Source organism: Ctenopharyngodon idella, chromosome 23 (genome assembly GCF_019924925.1).
Source record: "Ctenopharyngodon idella isolate HZGC_01 chromosome 23, HZGC01, whole genome shotgun sequence".
In the NCBI taxonomy this organism is placed as follows: domain Eukaryota; kingdom Metazoa; phylum Chordata; class Actinopteri; order Cypriniformes; family Xenocyprididae; genus Ctenopharyngodon; species Ctenopharyngodon idella.
In genome coordinates, this window is record NC_067242.1 from 18,758,853 (window position 1) to 18,781,526 (window position 22,674).

Below are 22,674 nucleotides of genomic sequence, written 5' to 3' on the forward strand. Positions count from 1 at the left end.
GTGCAGAGCACAGTTACTGATCGACAGTGCGCTCAGTTTGCTGTACAATTTGTTATCTGTCAATTTTATGAAACTTGCGCAGCGATTCCTGATATGTTGGCAATTATTCCTGTAGAGAAAAACATCAATAAGGCTAATCAGGTCTTAAAACCTCTCGAGGTCTTTGTTAATGAAGCAGTCCCGCTGGTCTTGCTACTGTCACTTTACAGGAAATATGTGATTTCCTGTTAGAAAACAGCTGCTGTAAAATTAAGACCGAGGAGCAATTAGTTTTCCAGCATATCATGAAGAGAGACTGCAAGACTAAACTACAGTCTGCCCTGCTTTGATGGTTTGGGGTGACATTCATCTCCAAAAACAGGCTATTGATTAATTAGGATCGCAAAACAAATTCTGCATTGCCTGATTGTGTCTTGCTCATCGTTAGGTATCATAAAATACCCAAGAAGCACATTTCCATTTAGAAAGCATATTTCCAGCACACATAATGATGAGCACTCATTTAATTAGAGAGCTTTTCCCCCCCTTCAACTTTAGAGAGGGTGTACACCATTGTCACAAGCCTTTTAATGACTGAATCCTGCCTTCCCGTCGCTGCCGGTGTAATTAGCCTGAAATGTGATTACACACAATGATGCCACAGAGATTTCTCTCCATTTCCGCCGGCAAATTGGGGTCCTCGCACCTTAAAACAGGGAGATTGTCCTCCATTCGTACAAATACTGCACGAGAAAGTGGGTTATATCTCTTCTTTATTGTTTGTAGATGCCTGAAATTTCTTTTTTATTCCCTACACACCAGAAACAGGTGAAGGCGGACAGTTTGCATGATTGTTTCCACATTCTTAAAAATAAATGTTCATTCGTAGCGATGCAATAGAAGAACCAGTTTAGGTTCCCCAAAGAACCTTTCAGCTCTTTGGCCGTTCTTTTTTAAAAGAACCTTTTTTTTTGTTAGTGTGAAGAACATTTTAATAAGCTATAGAACTTTTTTTCTATGGAAAGATTGCATGGTTGATAAAGGCTCTTACTGTCTGTGTTCCTTTTCCAACAAATAGGTGCTGGTGCTGAGCCAGATGATCTGCTAACCTCTTTCAGAAAATTTTCCACTAAGCCGAACTATGATATAACTGACTACCCTACTACATAACACACATTTCTGTCCTAATTCTAGTATGAGAACTTATTTTTACATCTAAAACAATAATTTATCACAAGCTTTTAATGAAACATTTTTTACATGCAGGATATAATTAATAAAATTTATAGTTATCAAATTAAATATATGATATTTTAATTGAAATTGTTTAATTTCACACAACTGGAGAAAAGCTGACAAAATTACACCACCATTCAAAATTTTGGGGTCAATAAGATTTTTCTTTTAAAGAAATTAATACTTTTATTGAGCAAGGATGCATTAAATTAAATAAAAGTGGTAGTAAATAATGTTTCATAATGTTACAAAAGATTTCTATTTCAAATAAATGCTGTTCTGAAAAATGTATCACAGGTTTTCAGAAAAATATTAAACAGCTCAGCTGTTTTCAACATTGATAACAATAAGAAATCTGCATGTAAGAATGATTTCTGAAGTATCATGTGACATTAAAGGATTAGTTCACTTTCAAATGAAAATTAGCCCAAGCTTTACTCACCCTCAAGCCATCCTAGGCGTATATGACTTTCTTGTTCCTGATGAACATAATCGAAGAAATATTAATAAATATCCTGACGCATCCGAGCTTTATAATGGCAGTGAATGGGGTCAATGAGTATGAGCTGAAGAAAAAGCTTCCATCCACATCCATCCATCATAAATGTACTCCACATGGCTCCGGGGGGTTAATAAAGGCCTTCTGAAGCGAAGCCATGCATTTGTGTAAAAAAAATATCCATATTTAATCAAGCTACGAGGTCAAATATCGAGCTTCCGCCAGACCGCCTTCCATATTCAACGCACGAAGAAAGTGTAAAACTCTTGCAGTTCACAAAGCTTACGCTACGTCCTACGCCTTCACGATTCAAGTTACGGAAAAAGCTTAACTGATGTGACGCAAGTTTACACTTTCTTCATAACTTGAATACGGAAGGCGGTCTGGCGGAAACTCAATATTTGACTTCATAACTTGTTTAAATATGGATATTTTTTACACAAACGCATCGTTTCACTTCAGAAGGCCCCGGAGCCGAGTGGAGCACATATTTATGATGGATGGATGGATGTGGATGGAAGCTTTTTCTTCAGCTCATACACATACTCATTGACCCCATTCACTGCCATTATAAAGCTCGGATGCGTCAGGATATTTATTAATATTTCTTCGATTATGTTCATCAGGAACAAGAAAGTCATATACACCTAGGATGGCTTGAGGGTGAGTAAATCTTGGGCTAATTTTCATTTGAAAGTGAACTAATCCTTTAAAACTGGAGTAATGGCTTTGCCATCACAGGAGTAAATTACATTTTAAAATATATTACAATAGAAAACAGTTATTTTTAATTTTTTGTGAACATAAGTGACGTCTTTCAAAAACTTACCGACCCCAAACTTTTGAAAAGTAGTGTACAGCTAAATTTATAGTTATCATTTCAAATATATGACATTTATAAATATCATTTAATTTCAGACAACTGACAGTGACAACTCCAGTGCCTGGAGAAGCTGTGTAAGTCACAAAAATATGAATGGAAAACATTGGAGAAGGTGTATATAAATGGAAACTAACCTGGACATGGTGTAGTATTGCACTCCTGAAACTCCTGGGCAGGCCCGAGGCAGGTGATTCCCCCATATTTGGGTTTGGGGTTGGAGCAGGTGCGTTTGCGATTTCGGACACCTGAGCTGCAGTCTCGACTACACTGGCTCCAAGGGCCCCAGGTGGACCACCCACCATTTACTGTCAATCCAGTGATACGTCCAGAACGCAGCAAATCTCCTAAAACAAGAATAAAAACACACAATAAATGGGCCAGTTAGCATTAACCTCATTAGACATATAGTACAGATGTACCGTCATGGGAGAGTCATGGGAATTTGATGCTCTTAAACCCTGAGATGATACATGGGGCAAATTTTTAAGCAATGGTGCCGAGCGATGTTGTTTGGGTACTAAAGGGATCTAAAGTATCCAGATAGAAATTTGTTGCCCATTCTCAATGGGAAAGTGCCCAAGCAACATCGCCCGGCAAAAAGTTGCAGCGTGTACACTATATTGCCAAAAGTATTGGGACACCCCTACAAATCATTGAATCCAGGTGTTCCAATCAGTTCCATGGCCACAGGTGTATAAAATCAAGCACCTAGGCATGCAGACTGCTTCTACAAACATATGTGAAAGAATGGGTCGCTCTCAGGAGCTCAGTGAATTCAAGCGTGGTACCGTGATAGGTTGCCACCTGTGCAGTAAGTCCATTCGTGAAATTTCCTCACTACTAAATATTCCACGGTCAACTGTTAGTGGTATCATAACAAAGTGGAAGCAATTGTGAACAACAGCAACGTAAAATCAAAGAGCGGGGTCAGCGCATGCTGAGGTGCACTGTGCGCAGAAGTCGCCAACTTTCTGCAGATTCAATAGCTACAGACCTCCAAACTTCGTGTGGCCTTCAGATTAGCTCAAGAACAGTGTGTAGAGAGCTTCATGGAATGGGTTTCCATGGCCGAGCAGCTGCATCCAAGCCTTACATCACCAAGTGCAATGCAAAGCGTCGGATGCAGTGGTGTAAAGCACACCAACACTGGACTCTAGAGCAGTGGAGACGTGTTCTCTGGAGTGACGAATCACGCTTCTCTGTCTGGCAATCCGATGGATGAGTCTAGGTTTGGCGGTTGCCAGGAGAACGGTACTTGCTTGACTGCATTGTACCAAGTGTAAAATTTGGTGGAGGGGGATTATGGTGTGGGGTTGTTTTTCAGGGGTTGGGCTTGGCCCCTTAGTTCCAGTGAAAGGAACTCTTAAAACTTCAGCATACCAAGACATTTTGGACAATTTCATGCTCCCAACTTTGTGGGAACAGTTTGGGGATGGCCCCTTCCTGTTCCAACATGGCTGTGCACCAGTGCACAAAACAAGGTCCTTAAAGATATGGATGAGTGAGTTTGGTGTGGAGGAACTTAACTGGCCTGCAACGAGTCCTGACCTCAACCCGATAGAACACGTTTGGGACGAATTAGAGCGGAGACTGCGAGCCAGGCCTTCTCGTCAACATCAATGCCTGACCTCACAAATGCACTTCTAGAAGAATGGTCAAAAATTCCCATAAACACACTCCTAAACCTTGTGGAAAGCCTTTCCAGAAAAGTTGAGGCTGTTATAGGTGCAAAGGGTGGGCCAACTCCATATTAAACTCTACGGATTAAGAATGGGATGTCATTAAAGTTCATGTGCACGTAATGGCAGGTGTCCCAAAACTTTTGGCAATATAGTGTATCATTACCTTGACAGGGTTATCAATTTCAGTATTTCAACAAACATTTGAATCCAAACCACCTGAATTGTTTTTCAAAAGATTGGAAAGCAAAATTAATTCTCTCTTTTATAGTTATTGAAATCATTCATAACTATCAGATTACTATGCATTTGTATTAAAGAACATTTATCTTATCATACAGAGTGTTTTTGCTGCAGAGTACTTGTCTGCACTGTGACATCTGTGTTTGTACCTCTGACCTTGAGGTAGATTCATCTGTGACAGTCCCTCTGAGCCACAGCCATTTATCCATTCTGAGCAGGCATTAGTGCTACATGGGTCGACCTATAATCTCTCCAGCACCAGAGCACACAGCCCTCTCAAAGGTAATAGACTACTTCATAATCTACTCACACCTCAAAGCAGGGCGCCCGGCTCTGATGGCTAATGGCAGGGGACCACAGGTGTCAGTGCATGCTGGACCCACAGGTAAACAAACCGTGCTGCGTTCAATGACTTTAACCAAGAAATGACTGACTACATTGATTTATTTATTTTTTTTAACCAAAGTATAAAGTCATATTGTGGAATTGGATTTTGACTTTGCTATGCTTGATGGTTGTTAAGATGCAAAGCACAAATTAAATGTGATTAAATACTTTGAAAAAGTCAGAGCTAAAGCATACGCTCTGAACTTTCCCGACCCAGATTCTGTGATGTGTTAGACAATAAGATCAGTGGTACATCTGCTGAGCGAGACGGGTGGCATTATATCCTGCACAATCAAGAAAATGAATAGCTCTTGTGGATTAAGAGTGTGGCTTTTACGCTATTCCCCAGAGCTGTCGTAAACTGTCTAGCGGTCACCAGCGCTTATTAAAAGTTAGGGGGTGGGCAATTAGAATCGACTCCCTGATGGGTCTGCGTAGTGGGTGGTTAACGCCTATGCAAATACATATAATTACCGTGACATACAGCGTTCCAGCGTCACAAGAGGTAAGTGAGAAACAAATGGCCAACTGAACAGTGTGGGGTGCTCATAAATAGCAGGGTTTAAAAGTCTGAGACCTATTTAATTTCATAATATCTTATGTAATACATTCTTATCTTCAAAAACAGCTAGATTGAGGGAAAAAAATAGGGCAGGTTACTACTAGATATGACAACAGACAAAGATACCCTCAAAAGTTTGGGGTCTGTAAGACTTTTTTAATGTTTTTGAAAGAAGTCTTCATTAAAACTGCATTTATTTATCAGAAATAGTAAAAACAGTAATATTATAAAATATTATTAGTCTAATATAATGTCTTTAGGCTTGTGTCTGTTTCTCCTTGAAAGATTAGTTCACTTCAGAATTAAAATTTCATGATAATTTACTTACCCCCATGTCATCCAAGATGTTTATATCTATCTTTCTTCAGTCAAAAAGAAATTAAGATTTTTGAGGAAAACATTTTTTAAGATTTTTCTCCATATAGTGGACTTCAGTGGAGTTCACCGGGTTGAAGGTCCAAATTGCAGTTTCAGTGCAGCTTCAAAGCGCTCTACATGATCCCAGCCGAGGAATAAGGGTCTTATCTAGCGAAATGATCAGTCATTTAAAAATTTATATACTTTATTTATAAAAATGTATATACTTTTTAACCACAAATGCTCATCTTGCACTAGCTCTGCGATGCAACACGCATTACGTAATCATGTTGAAATGGTCATGCGTAACGTAGGCAGAAGTACCACGGTAGGGTGAAAAACTCTGTCTCATTTTCTCCTCCAACTTCAAAATTGTCCGACATCATTGTTTTACCTTTTCTCTGCATGTTCGCTTTGTAAACACTTGCTCAGTACTTCCGCCTGTCACGCGTGATCTTTACAACATGATTACGTAATGCGTGGCACATTGCAGAGCTAGAGCAAAATGAGAATTTGTGGTTAAAAAGTATATCATTTTTATTTATATTTTTTTAGAAAATGGCCGATCGTTTCGCTAAATAACACCCTTATTTCCACAGCTGCACTGAAACTATAATTTGGAACTTCAACCCATTGGTACTGCAGCTGTTGGAGTCCACTACTGTATATGGAGAAAAATCCTGGAACGTTTTCCTCAAAAACCTTAATTTCTTTTCGACTGAAGAAAAAAAAAAAGACATAAACATCCTGGATGACATGGGGGTGAGCAAATTATCAGGAAATTTTAATTCTGAAGTGAACTAATCCTTTAAGAAGTCGAGATGCAAAAACTGGTCAAGTTTGTGTAAAACCTGATGATCATGTTCTCCCTGATTCAAAAATCATCCATGTTTTTAGATCCTAATCTATCAGTTTACATTCTGTTTCATATTTAATTTTGAACCCTAGATTTTCAGATGTGACTTTTGGGCCTGACTGTAAAAGGTTGAGACCAGAATCACTGACAGTGAGACTTTCTATTTTGTATCCAAGGACATGTGTGTGTAATGCAGCACAGAGAAATTTGCCAACTGAGATCCTAAGGTCTGCAGAATCTGACACTGAGTGGGATTCTAACTGATGGCAGATCTGTGGGGAACCGACAGTAAATAGCCTTGGAGATATCAGGCGGTTCTCAGAGAAAAGAAGGAGGAAAGAAAGAAAAAAGACTGATAGACAGAGATGGAGAGAGAGAGCCATCCTTGCAGCACGGTATTTAGATGAGAAAATAGTGCTAAAGTCATATGCTAAAATGATGTGCTATTGTTTCAGAGATAAATGAAGGCATCACTCATATCCAAATTACAAACCTGGGCCATCATCAGTTACGGCCTCTGGCTTATGCTGCAGAAGAAACTCAAGGTTTTAAGACAAGTAGCCTGACTGTTAGGCAGCATTTTCACTCTATAGCCACTGCCATTATTCCAGCAAACAAATAGACATAATGGTGCATGTATTGATTTTTATTGTACTGAAGGTTAAGCATTAAACACTTGCACTTGTGCTTTCTAAAAGAAAAATGGTGCTGTACTGTAAAGGTAGCTAAAGAATTCAGCCTGATGAACTTGTTCTCAAGCCACTTATTGTTTCTCTTTGCAATTTGGGCAGGAGCACTGTCTTCCTTTGAAAAATAACATCTGATCATTTCTCTTCAGATAACAACTTTTCATTTGTAGGAAGCAAGCCTCTGTATCTTTAATAATCTCAGAGGACAGAACTTATAAATTCTGGTAAATTAACTGATGACCATCAAAGGATTAAACAAATACAGCCAACAGTTTGTCAATGAAAGTGATGTTGTTATCTGACAATGTATTATATTTTTATTCAGGTTAATCTACTTATTATAATTAAGTAAACTGACTGCAGATCACTAAGCAAAGCTCCTGAATCGGTGTGTAAATAACGGCCAGCTGCTGCGGACACTGATAATTTCTTTAATTTGCTCCTAAAAAAGACAGAGGAGAAATCAAGGAACCTTATCTGCACAAAGCCGATTTAAATTGGCCTAATAAAAAAACTGACATCAAATATATTTCCAATCTGAAAATGTCAGCCAGGGTTGATCTTATTTCTTTCATAATGTTGATATTAAGCAGAGAAAGAGGCTCAGATCTCAAAGACTTGACAACATACACATGATTTCTGCTTGACAAAGCCAAGGTGACTTCCAGAGACCTGCAAACTCAGTTAATCTACACACAGCTGAATGTCCTTGTACTTTTCTAAGTACATTTTATAAAAAGTAGTGTAAATTTTAACATAATACACACTATTTGTTTAAAAAAAATTGGTATTAGCTAAACAACTAAGCTAATCGAATTAATAAGGAGTTAACATTTTCCATTTTAGCGTCTTAACAAAATAATTCATAAATGCAAAGATGTTGGTTGAAAAAGCTACTTTTCACTCATTCACACATGGATTTGTTCTTAACTTTGTTCAAAAGTTAATGGATAATATTTCCTATATATTACCTATTAAGCCACAGCAGAAATGTTGTGCGTCTCCATTGTTTCAAACCTGTATGACTTTCTTTTGTGAAACAGAGATATTTTGAAGAATGTTGGTAACCAAACTGTTTTGGTTACCATTTACTTCCATTGTATGAACAAAATAAAAAAAATACTGAGACATTTCTCAAATTATCTTCTTTTATGTTCCACAGAAGAAAGAAAGTCATACAGATGTGAAACAACATGAGGGTGAGTAAATAATGATGACAGAACTTTCATTTTTGGACAAACTACCTTTAAGTAAGCAATAAGGTATGAGAGGCTGTGCTGTATCATGAATAAGTCATGGCTGGAGGGCGTTGTTAGGCACGACGCGAAGCGGAGTGCCTGCAACCCCTTTAGCCGTGACTTTTTCACGATACAGCACTAGCCTTATTGCTTTTATAAAATGGTTACCACACAATACAAATATTAAAGCCAGAAATATGTATCAATGCAACTTTCTTGAAGTAAACTCTTTCTAAAAGCCTTCCTTCCGCCGGAAAAAATAGTCCCTAACCGTAACCAGCAACATAAGTTACATTTTAACGCCATCAGATGGCGGCAAAGACTGTCTTTATGAGTGTGTCAGTCAGTAGCGAAGACTTTTACACTGAAAAGACTGAATTGTTTTGAAAACGGAACAAGACGCAACTGACAAATGCTTTGACTAGCGCTGTCAGTCACGGGAAAACCCCTTAAATGTTAAAAGGACAAGATAATACATCGGACATTTAAACAGATTTTTATTATGAACATAGGACTAACCTGAAGGAAAATGCTAAATCTGAATGCAGGTAATAAACTCGCTCACTCTATCTTTTTCTCACAATACTCTTCTACATAATACAGTAAGCTTCAATGAACAATATCAATTGAGAACATACAGTTTACGTTGATAAGAGTGGTTGCTAAGGGTGTTGTGTAGTGATACACAGAACCGTTGGGTGAAGCTGTCATAGCTGTGTTTTATCGTGAATACAGCTATTGACCAATCAGAATCAAGGACAGGAACTAACCGTTTTAATAAACCCATTAATCTCATGGCATTACTTGATTATAATTGCAGTGTAAATGCATGCCACCTCTGAGCAGCAATAAACAGCCAAATTTAATGTGCGATTAATTAGCGATTAATTTGATTAATTATCCGGCACATCATGTAATGAATTAGATTACAATTTTTATTCGCTTGACAGCCCTAATCTTAACACATTTATAAGCCACCTCCCCCCAATTACATGCATTGTTCATAAATTTAGAATAAATTTTAGAACAAAAGTTATTGATGAATCATGATTCATTAATGATGAAATCATACGCAGATTTCATGCACAAATTTGTGCGTATGCGCATTTAGTGATCGAGTTTAAAACCCTTGATGTAACAACATACAGTCATTTTAAGCCACCATTTTAGATTTTCCCACATGAACTCTATGCAATGAGACGCTGTGCTTTATCACACTCTCCTCACACAGGCATGGCTTACAGATTCAAATCGATATGGGCCAGCCGAGATGTGAGGCTAAATCTTGGGCAAGTGGCAGCCCATTCATTTCAGAACTCATCTTCCCTTGTGGCTTCACTGACATCAACACACATCTTTAGTGTGGAGGTGATTATGGGACTAGGCCTCCTCTGTATGATATGCAGTAAGTTAACAACTGTCCAAAAGCCCTTAGAAGAAACATCTGTCATGACAGGCCATGCAGCAGTATAGCTGGGTGCTTCAAGCTAAATAATGGTTGAAATGCAGAAATTAATCATGTCTATGCTGAGCACTTAATATTTATGCATTATACTGATGCAGCACTGATGAATTATATGAGAGTCTATAAACGGTGCTAGAGCCCTAAACATAACCTAAGCGTTTGTGTATATGGATGTATGTGTGTGTTTAAAGAATTATCTTATGCTCAACAAGGCTGCACTTATTAAAAATACAGTAAAACATTAATATTGTGGATTGTGCTGATTTGCTGCTGTTACATGTTTTCTGTTTGTTTGGATTTTTATGTTGTATTTCTAGTTTCCTGTTTCTTGTGTCTAGTTTTGTAGTCCCTTTGTTTCATTGATTTCCCTTGATTGTTTTCTGCAGGTGCGTCTTGTTACCTTGTTATCTTGTCTGTATATACTACCCTTGTGTTTCTCATGTTGTTTGTCAAGTCTTTTCCTTCTATGGCTGTTTTGTTGGTGTCATTTTTTATTGTTTCATAAGTTCCTTTAGATGTTCTGCTCCTTGTGTTTTTGGTTGTTTTGTTAAAAAATGATTACTGCAATTGGATCCTACTCTCTGGATTTCCTGGTTCACCAAATGTGACGGCGGCTCAAGAAACATTTCTTATTATTATCAATGTTAAAAACAGTTGTGCTTGCTTAAAGGTGATATATAAGTCTCAGGTGTCCCCAGAACGTGTCTGTGAAGTTTCAGCTCAAAATACCCCATGAATTTTATTTATTATACCATGTTTTAACTGCCTATTTTTGGGTGGGAGAAAAAATGCGCTGATTTGTGTACCTTTAAATGCAAATGAGCTTGTACTCCCCACCCCCAAGCTCAAGATTCCAATACACTGAGGCATAAATAATACAGCAGAAGGTCACACAGCAAATATAACTCTCAGAATGGATCATTACAAACTGTTCGTGATGCAGCATATCAGATCATGTAGGTATGGCATGTATTTTGTGGATGTTTGCTAACATTCAATTCTGAATGAGTTTGATAGCGTGCTGCACGGCTAACGTGGCTAAAGCTACACACTGTTGGAGAGACTCAATAAGAATGAAGATGTGTTTATGAATTATACAGACTGCAAGCGTTTTCAGGTTAAAAATGAAAATAACAACATGGCTTTGGTCTCCGAGAATACAGTAAGAACTGGTAACTTTAGCTATATTTAACAGTACATTAGCAACGTGCTAATGAAACACATTTAGAAAGACAAAAAAACATTATGAAATATGTATGAAATTGGATCATGAACAGTTGGTATCGATCATCTTTGAGAATTAACTTCTGTGCAAATCCTGTGTTTTACTGACCCTTGTGTGCAAAGCAGTCTGGTGTAAAATGACTTGCACATACTGGTATATGAATTTATCTGGACACATTCCCTTCATAAATAAAATTGATCAGATCAGTGATAATGTTTACATAGCTGAGACATATCACAAGCTCAGGGACGGTTTTTCCTGAGCGCTCCTGTCCTGCAGAGTTTTGCTCCGACCCAACTCAACTTCCTTCATGTAGCTTTAGTAATTCTGAAGACATTCAAGTGTGTTTGATCAGGGTTGTAGCTAAACTGTGCACTCCAGGACCAGTGTTACTGGTACACTGTCGTTGCTTGCGAAAACAAAATGGCATTGCCGTGGGTGGAAACATACAGATTAAGGGGTGGTAATATTATAATAAGATCCCCTTCCTACGTCACAAGGGGAGCGAAATCTGAACGTTGTGTAGCCAAGTATGGTGTCCCATACTCGGAATTTGAGCTCTGCATTTCACCCCTTTAAGTGCACACACACAGCAGTGAGTATTGAACACACACAAAGCAGTGGGCAGCCATTTTTGCTGCGGCGCCCGGGAAGTGATTGGGGGTTAGGTACCTTGCTCAAGGTCACCTCAGTTGTGGGTAATGAGAGTGGAAGAAAGTGCTGTCCATTCCCTCCCCCACCTACATTTCCTGCCGTTACTGAGACTCAAACCAGCAACCTTCGGGATACAACAACACTCTCTAACCATTAGGCCACGAAATGTCATTTTAGTTTGACATTTAGCAAATACTGATTTACTCATTGATTTACTGTATTTCAGCTTTCAAATGGAAAAGCTGCATTTGAGAGAAACAAAAGATTTCCACAAATTGGCAAATTAAATGTTGCTGTTATGTTCTTTATATGGCTCTGAATGTTTTTTTGTCATTTTAGCTCATTCGCTCGTAAAACAAAATGGAAATTAGTGAGATGGAAAATAACAAAAAATAGCTCTGGTCATTAGGTTTGTGTGGCTTCTCTTAGTAAATGTCTATTGAAGATCAGAGCTTCACTGTAGAATATGAGTGTCTATAAACATCACTCACAAACAAAATTTACTGTTACAGGGTTTTCACTGCATATCCGTTATATATACCTCTGTGCCACTTTGACTCTCATAACCCGTCAGTTAACAGCTTGTTTACAAACCACAACCAGTTCACAGATGTGCAACCTAATGTAGCTGCACACATGCAGGAGGTAAATAAATACAATTAAGTGCATGTGTTGCACTTTATCAGACAGGAAGCACCCCAACCTCTAAGGGAAATAACATTCTCTGATTTGACTTAATTAACATGTTCCTCATGTCTCTCAGAGGCAGAACGCAGCCAAGAGCACTTGTGTTGGGTAAGACGACACTCCAAAAACTGATGTAGCGAGCCCACATAGATGAGAGAAAGAGTGAAAGAAAGAGAGAAGCACTAGAGCACATCATGTTGTCTTTCCACTGATGGACAAATAGATCAAGTGGCTTGCCTCAAAGTCACTGCGGGCTCACTTCATCAAAGACACAGGGAGAAAAAGCAAGATGAGAGCAGAGAAAAGGAAAAGGCTGAGTGACAAATGAAGGATCGCAGGATAGAGAGACAGAATGAGATCTCACCGTCCGTGGAGCATCCCGTGGATCCGTCGCTGGAGCAGTACCTCATCTCAATCCTCTGTCTCCCTACTTCCAGCAGATTGGGCTCCGGCACTCTCGCCTTACAGGTGTATCTGAACCGCTGCTCGTAGTGACCGCCATTGTCCGAGATATTCACTGGCGTCCATGGTGTCCAGGGAGTGGTCTTCTTTAGATCCGGGCAAGGGAGGGTATTACAGGACTGGAATTCCTGTACAAAACAACAAAATATATCATATAATTGTATTTGATATAAAAAAATTTCATATTTTTTGTATTTATAAACTATCAAAAAAGACAAAAATAAATAAAAAAATAAAGAATAAAAAAAAATAATAATATTTATAAAATATATATATATATATATATATATATATATTTATAAAATATATATATATATATATATATATATATATATAAATATAATATAAAGAATAAAATACTTAAAAATACATTTTTATTTTATCATATTTCAATAGTATTTAATATTTTATATATTTATCAATTATGAAAACCAGTATATATTACATAATTTTATGTTTCTACTTTATATAAAATATCTATATATAAACTGTATTCTCTCTCTCTCTCTCTCTCTCTCTCTATATATATATATATATATGTGTTATCAAATTAAAATGCATTATATAACATTTATATTTATATAAAATACATAATTATAAATTATAAATTATATATATAAATATATAAAATAAGTACAGATAATACACATATCTATATATGCTATTATATATATATATATATATATATATATATATATATATATACATACATATATATATACATACACACACACACACATTATCTATATATGCTATTATATATATATATATATATATATATATATATATATATATATATATAGATACCATTTATGCTTAGAATGTCACTTATATAAGATAATAAATATAATATATACTTATTATATATATATATATATATATATATATATATATATATACACACACACATACACACATATATACACACACACACACATACACACAACACACACATACACACACATATATATTTTTTTTATAACATTTATGCTGAGAATGTCGCTTTGGTGATTTGTTGCCATTTCGCAGGCGCCTATGAAATATTTTCATCGCGCTCTTTGCTGAACATGGCAAGTCGCAAACAAGTCAGGCAGAAAAGGTCATTGATCAAGTTTAATTTATGGCCCGCAAGGAGAAAAAGACTCTGAAATATGAGGGAATAAATAAGGGAGTACATCCTACACAAGCTAAAATGACATTTCGATTTGAATGGAACCTCGAAGGACTGACAAAAAGACAAAAATTGTCACTATGGGACAGTTAAAATGAGTTTCGGCAGCGCTGTCTGTTCTAACGTCTCGTCTTAGTTCGGCTGGGACAAATCTAACCTCTTAAATTCCTGATTGTTTTATTGCATTTCTATAATTGATATGACATTTACACTGCCTGTATCCTTGATCTGAAAGAGCAGTTATGAGCTTTCAATCCTTTGATTTATGATAATGTAGAGCGTCTTCTGGTACCAATGTCTAGCACTTGAGGCAGTCAGATTCATGTCTTGACACCTTAATAAATCGGCCTGAAACAAGGAGCTATAGATTTCCTGTAAATCATATGTGTTCATTTGGTGGAGTGGGGAGCTGTGTCCATTCTCACTGCATTTATTTATGCTTAATAGACCTTGAATGACTGCCAGACCTTGGCAAAATAAGATAAAAGTCCTTTTTGTTCATCCGTCAATCTGTCAGACAGAGGGAGAGCTGATGTGAAGCGCTCAGACGGCAGTCTAGCTCACCTCCCCTCCCTTCACTCGTCTCTTTTCACCTCTTTTCTCCCGAGGACGAAGAGCAGATAGACAAGGTTAAAGATATGGAAAAGTTTAGGCATTGTTTATTGTGCGCTCTGACCACCTGCTTTTGTTTTCACACTTTCACTGTTAATATTTAATGATGGTAAATATTATGAACTCAAATCAGCTGACTCAATGCTTTTTACCTCAGTGAGCATCAACACATCAGCTAGAAAGGTTCTACCATGCAGAGATTTTTGCAGTAGTCTATGTTTTCTCAGAGACAAAAGAGGGTTGGGTGTTAGTGTTGTATTTGTGTGACTACGCATAGCGAAATGTTAACGGTAGACTGCACTCTCTCAGAACACAAAAGCAAAACGAGTTACTCAATAATTACAAGCTTCCATTATCCACGTCTGGATGCCTCCACAAATGAACAAACTACAACTACAAGCTGTGATACAAATATATAGTTACGTAAACATGCCATTAAAATATTATAGAACCTTTTTTTTTTTTAAGTATCGTTTTTTTTTATCACTGTGAGAGATAAATATGATGAAAAAATGTGGCATGTTACTAGGCATTTGCTAGGGGGAATTTGGGTGGTTGCTAGGGTGCTGCTTGGTGGTTACTTTACTGGTCCAAGTCACTATGAAATTCTGGACACTAGATATGGTTCGAATTACTCTACAATCCATTTATTTCTTCTGTTTTGTTGCTTGCCAGGAGAAAATTGTCTGATCAATAAAGTACAGTACAAGTCTTTAAATAAAGTATAAAGAGTATAAAGAAAGAATATACTAACACACACACACACGCACGCACGCATACACACACGCACGCACGCACGCACACACACACACACACACACACAGAACTTTCCTTGTTTTATGGGGACTTTCTATACACATAATGATTTTTATGCTGTACAAACTGTATAACCCTAAACCTACCAATGACATAACACTTACTGCATTTTTACATTTTCAAAAAAACATCATTTTGTATGATTTATACGCTGTTTTCCTCAAGGGGACCAAGAAATGTCCCCACAAGGTTAGAAATTACTGGTATTACTATCTTTGTGGGGACACACAAATATCAGAGTGTGATATTTTTAATTGCATTTATACAACAGTTCGATGGCACAAGTATGTAAATAAATAAGAACAACAACGGAGTGTCTTAAAAACCCTCTTTTGTGCAGAACTACTTCAAATTTCAAGTTGACATTTTAACAGTTGAGCTCAAGCCTTTAGAACGTCACTTTAGAACTAGTAAAGAAGGAACATTAAGTTGCTTCATCGAAGCTTATTGTCGATAAATTAGGCAGCAAGTGTACATTTTGTCCTCAAAGTTGATGTGTTAGAAGCAGGAAAAATGGGAAAGCATAAGGATTTGAGCGAGTTTGACAAGGGCCAAATTGTGATGGCTAGATGACTGGGTCAGAGCATCTCCAAAACTGCAGCTCTTGTGGGGTGTTCCCGGTCAGTGGTCAGTATCTATCAAAAGTGGTCCAAGGAAGGAATAGTGGTGAACCTACGACAGGGTCATGGGCGGCAGAGCTCATCGATGCACGTGATGAGTGAAGGCTGGCCCGTGTGGTCCGATCCAACAGACAAGCTACTGTAGCTTAAATTGCTCAAGAAGTTAATGCTGGTTCTGATAGAAAGGTGTCAGAATACACAGTGAATCGCAGTTTGTTGCGTATGGGGCTGCATAGCTGCAGACCAGTCAGGGTGATCATGCTGACCCCCGTCCATCGCCGAAAGCACCAACAGCGGGCATGTGAGCATCAGAACTGGACCACGGAGCAATGGAAGAAGGTGGCCTGGTCTGATGAATCACGTTTTCTTTTACATCACATGGATGACCGGGTGTGTGTGCGTCGCTTACCTGGAGAACACATGGCACCAGGATGCACTATGGGAAGAAGGCAAGCCGGCGAAGGCAGTGTGATGCTTTGGGCAATGTTCTGCTGGGAAACCTTGTGTCCTGCCATCCATGTGGATGTTACTTTGACACATACCACCTACCTAAGCATTGTTGCAGACCATGTACACCCTTTCATGGAAACAATATTCCCTGGAGGCTGTGGCCTCTTTCAGCAGGATAATACGCCCTGCCACAAAGCAAAAATGGTTCAGGAATGGTTTGAGGAGCACAACAATGAGTTTGAGGTGTTGACTTGGCCTCCAAATTAATCAAGCATCTGTGGGATGTGCTGAACAAACAAGTCCGATCCATGGAGGCCCCACCTCGCAACTTACAGGACTTAAAGGATCTGCTGCTAACATCTTGGTGCCAGACACCACAGCACACCTTCAGGGGTCTAGCCTTGACGGGTCAGGGCTCTTTTGGCAGCAAAAGGGGGAAGGTGGTCATAATGTTATGCCTGATCTGTGTATATTATAGTAATACTATACCTTTCCTCAACAACCTGCACAATTTTAGCATGTTTGTAGTATATACATGTATATATAATACAATAGTATTTGGTATTTTATATTTATAAAGTGTATAAATTTGGAGAATGTGGATTACAACGGATTATAATTCATTATTATAGAAGAGGAAATTGTCTGATCTGAAAAGTCTGATCGCATAGAAAAGTAATATCACACCTTCCCTCAACAACCCGCGAAAAAACAAATATGTTTTTCTGGTTTCCAATAAAACACCTTATAAGCAGCCATCAGAAAATTCATAAACTTCCAATCGCTACAAAGCATGACTGCAAAAATCTCTTTTCGAGGGTATTAAGTGAAAGTGATAATGCAGCAGAACGCACTCAAACACATCGGCCTGCGGTGCTGATGCTACATTGGATTCAATGATGTAGATGTTCTCACCAGCTGGGTGAATGCCTACATATGGGCAGCACATCATAAAGATGATTTAACACTTACTGATGTGGTGATGTACGCAGCCTGATACCAGTATACCGGGCCTCCCGTGATGTCTGAAACGTAAAAACATGACACGACCTAAACCGAGCAAAATCAATCATGTTTTCTCATTGATAATGAGGTTACGTGTGGTTAATACAACCTTTCGGATTGTTTGCTCTCTTTCCTACTCCTTTTTTCAGCTCTATCATTACTCATCCTGCTCACGTTTTTCATTTCTATAATTCTCCATCCATCTTACTTTATCGGGCTCTTCCTTTCCCTAATTCTCTATTGTTCCATTCTTGTTTTTCCCGCCGACAATCTATTCATTATCCCCCTCTCTCTCCATCTTTTTCAGACTTCGCATTCCCCAAGAATATTTTTCATTTTCAGAATTACTGTATTACATACAGTTCTCGTCCATCACTAATGCATTATGGGTAGTGGAGGCAGGGATTAGGGGATGCCCTGTATGAAGCTCTGCCAGTCCCCGTTCAGTCTCCAGGCATCTGCTGACTAATGAGTAATCCCACCCGCGCTCTCTGGAGCTTTCTAGCATCATTACATCCACTTTGCACACACACACAATCCTCAATCCTTTGTGTCCTCACAAAAAAAATGCAGCGTATCAGCAAATATGTGCGTGTTGGAACGTAATTGGCCATTCTACGGCTCACATCTTTGACACTATATGCCCCCGACTCCACAGAGATAGCAGCCTCTAATATGTTTTACAGAAAACAAACTTCAATGCATTACGCAGGTGTCGCTGATTGCATTCATTACCAATGGTTCACCTGAGACACGTCAGCTGGCCGCTCCACAACGGACCACCAAGACAAATAGTCTCAATTATTAGTACAGAAAAGCACACAATCAGTCAGGCAAGACTACGGAGCATGATACACTCAGTCAGGGGGCGTAATGAAAAATGCTGTCTTTTGGGAATGTTCAAATTCCTCTGAGAAAACTTGTCTCTCTATGACCACAGCGCCGGTTAAATTAATACCCACGCTGCACAGTCACCGTAGAGAAATGGGATGCAGAGTTTTTATGGGTTGTGGATGGTTTTATGTAGTAGTTTGAAATATATTCAAAAGAAATTAATAAACTCAAGTCCCGGAGGACCATCCAAACGGTGTCATAAGAGATAAAACTTCAGAGATTTACTAAGAAATAAAAGATACTAATTTGCTTGTGCATTCTATTAAACAGTGTGTGTACTTTGTGGGTGCACTTTGGGTGATTTAATCAGAATAACTGCGCAAATGACCATGCCATTTGGACAAATCATCCAAAAAGAGGACTTTGCGTGTGGTACTGTAGTTCTACCAAATGTTAGTCATGCCACACCTGCTGAGGGATGACTTAAAATAATTAAAATAATTAAAAATTAATAAAAAGTTCTAAAAAACAAAAAGTTTATGCCGGACTGCTTCACAAACGAGGGTAAATTCAACACTGGATTTGCACAAAAGATTAACATGACGGCACATGCTAGTCGATGAGTTGAATCAACTCCACAGCAACTACTGTACATAAATTTATCCACTAACTGTTCAGAAATGTCCAGATGCATTCTAAGGGGCCGTTCACATGTCGCGTCTAAAAAATGGCTGCGTGAGATTCTCCAGCTTTGTTGTTGTTGAGCAACTGAAGCGCGAGCTGTTAAAGCTCCACCCTCTTCTGGAAAGCAGCAGCTCATTTGCATTTAAAGGGACACACACAAAAACAACGTGTTTTTGCTCACACCCAAACAGGGGCAAATTTGACAAGCTATAATAAATGGTATAATAACACATTCTGGGGACACCAGAGACTTATATTGTATACATGCATTATTATATAAAATACATAAGCCATATCAAATCATAAACACTGCAGATACCCAGTAGCAACACTCTTGAACTGGTGGATTCAAACTAAAAAAAAGAAGAAAAAAGCAGTATTATTTACACTTGAAATGTGTTAGCTGACATTATGTGCACTTTGAGAGGAGTATATTTTTGGTATAAAACACCTTCTTATGTCTGCCATTACACAAAACTTTCCTAATTAACACTAAGAAAAAAAAGGGGGGAAAAAGGTCTTAAAATCTTACACTGAACACTGTACTTCACAGATTCAAGCCTGTCACAGATTTCAGCTGTGTTGATTCTGAAAATATACTCGCCCTAAGATAAAGTGATGGTAATATCTGAGTCTTATTATCAGAGCATCATTACACTAAACATATGAAGGATCTCACAAACAGACAACCAATTAAGGGTTGCCAGGTATTCATTATTAATTTTCTGTCTACTCTGACACCTGGCTACATTCTTGTAAGCTTCATCACTATCATTACAGAGAGGTTACAACCACTCTGACAAACAAACCCCTGTGTAAAATTACCAGCTGAATGACACATCATGTTTTTATTGTATCTGACAAAACAACCACCAACTAGTATTTCAAAGGGGAATTTTTCATAAAACGACAACAGCTGTTTGCACGTATGGCCCATGCCAAAGTCTGGCAATCATCAGTAAAAGAAAATAATATGACGCTTGCTTATTAAAGCATCTGTTCTTAAGTATTACCTCTTTGAGTAGATCAGCAGCTCAGCAGATATGTAACTTCATGTTCACATGGCACAAAAATAGTACAAAAATCTAAATCAGCCAACGCACCACCCTTGTACCCACACACATACATAATTATATACATCAACATGATGTCGCTGCCCTCGCAGCCTCTTTGGCATTCCTGGGATGCTTTGGTGTGTTGGTGTTTTTGGTGTCGTCTGCATGGTGATGGATCTGAGGCAGCTGACCTTGAGGCTAAATACGCACACAATATGACAGAGCTTTACCATTAAGACTCACAGGAACGTCTGAACTTTCTCTTAAGCCATTGTGTCTAGAGCCATTCATCAAATGGCGAAGATCGAAAAGGTTGACAGCCTTGATTTCTAAAACTGGACAGATCTTACTATTCCTTATAAAACAGTTTAGCAAATAGCAAATGAACTATTCAAAGCTGTCCCAGATTCTCTAAATCATTCAAACCACTTCCACGAATAGCATGAAAAGTGAACCGCGAGCATGTGAGCTGGACTTATTCTAAACTAGCAGCGAGTGGGTTTAAAAGTAGTGTAAGAATATCACAGCTAGCTCATGCCTGGAAAAACCCAGCTTACTCTAGCAAGGCTAACACACACGCAAGGCTCCTCCCAGCTTTCCAAAGGAGGATATGCATTTTGGGATTGTAAGATGCTCTTGACTGATACAGCGTGTAGATATACACTAACATTCAAAGGTTTTGGGACGAAAAATGTCTTTTATGCTCACTAAGGCTGCATTTATTTTATCAAAAATAGAGTATTATTGTGAAAAATGATTACAATATTTGTATTTTAATATATTTTAAAATATAATTTATTCCTTCAGTGTCACATGATCCTTCAGAAATTATTCTAATAAGCTGACTGATAATAATAAGAAATTATAATCAATGTTAAAAACAGTTGTGCTTGTGCAAACCATTAGGATTTTTAGATGAATGGAAAGTTCAAAAGAACAACATTTATTTATTCACTTATGTTTTTGTAAAAATATAAAAGTATTTACTGTCACTTTTGAGCAATTTAATGCATCCTTGCGGAAGAAAATTATTAATTTCTGTCAAAAAAAAGTTTAACCCCAAACTTTTGAATACTAGTGTTGATGTAGATGTAATCCTCCATAGGAAAAAGCGTGCAATAGGTGCAACTTGCGCACTGTTTTAGACACTTTTTGCCTATACTAACCATGCAATTTAAATATAGGATACAAATAATTAAGATGTTTTGCACACCATAGGGTAGTCCATGATGCTTCTGCTCTTAGTTCTTGTAATATTGTAGCAATGGAACCTATATATAAACACTTAACACACACTTTCCATTTCCTTAGTTCAATGTCTCATAAACAAGCTGAGTAGTAATATGAATGTGACATACAATGCTGCATCCAGGGCATTCATTTCCATTCTCGCACGTTCGTCGTCGCGACTGGATCCCACCGCCGCATGGAACTGTGCAGCGTTCCCATGAAGACCACGCTGACCAATAGACATGAGGGGGGCAGGGCAGGTGCTCGTTGCAATATCTAAGAAAGATTAAAACAAACATCTCAGCATGCAAATAAATATTTTTTCTTCACAAACCCATCTCCCAGTTTTTCACCCATATTGATTATGCAACAAAAACAATGGCCTTTATAATAGAATATGAATCCTCTAATGCACAAATTATTAAATAATAAAAAAAAAAAGAATATTATAATTTCAATCTTTTTTTCCACAGAAATGTAACTTTGCAACTACATGTCAACTACCAGTCATTAGAGTATTAGTAGACTGTCTGCTTAAAGGGGTAGTTCACCCAAAAATGAAAATTATCCCATAATTTACTTACCTTCAAGCCATACTAGGTGTATATGACTTTCTTCTTTGAGCCGAACACAATCAGAGTTATTAAAAAATATTCTGGCTCATCCCAGCTTTTTAATGGGATTGAATGGCGCCCGAGTTTTTGGAGTTCCAAAAAGCATATCCATCCATCATAAAAGTAATCCATACGACTCAAGTGGGTTAATAAATGCCTTCTGAAATATGTATATTTTTAATACAAAAACCCATCACTTCGCTTCAGAAGACCTTTATTAACCCCCTGGAGCCGTATGGATTATGTTTATTATGGATAGATGTGCTTTTTGGAGCTTCAAAAACTCAAGCTCCATTCAATCTCATTACAAAGCTGGGAAGAGCCAGGATATGTTTTAATATAACTCTGATTGTGTTCAGCTGAAAGTCATATACACCTAGGATGGATTGAGGGTGAGTAAAATATGGGATAATTTTCATTTTTGGGTGAACTATCCCTTTAATGTCTGCTAACATACAGTAGTTGCAAATTAATGAGAGTTA

The 22,674-nt window shown here is 37.9% G+C and overlaps 1 protein-coding gene across 2 annotated transcripts in view; it reads right to left on the reverse strand.

Annotated features, from left to right (window-relative positions):
- sema5a (sema domain, seven thrombospondin repeats (type 1 and type 1-like), transmembrane domain (TM) and short cytoplasmic domain, (semaphorin) 5A) overlaps positions 1 to 22,674 on the reverse strand; it is a 162,030-nt gene that overhangs the window by 16,334 nt on the left and 123,022 nt on the right. For both annotated transcript variants that reach the window (XM_051882593.1, XM_051882594.1), the window contains exons 15-17: positions 21,707 to 21,854; positions 13,004 to 13,229; positions 2,732 to 2,941 (exon numbers count right to left, since the gene is read on the reverse strand). In XM_051882593.1, the coding sequence (XP_051738553.1) occupies positions 2,732 to 2,941; positions 13,004 to 13,229; positions 21,707 to 21,854 (584 nt within the window). The remainder of the gene's footprint in view (positions 1 to 2,731; positions 2,942 to 13,003; positions 13,230 to 21,706; positions 21,855 to 22,674) is intronic.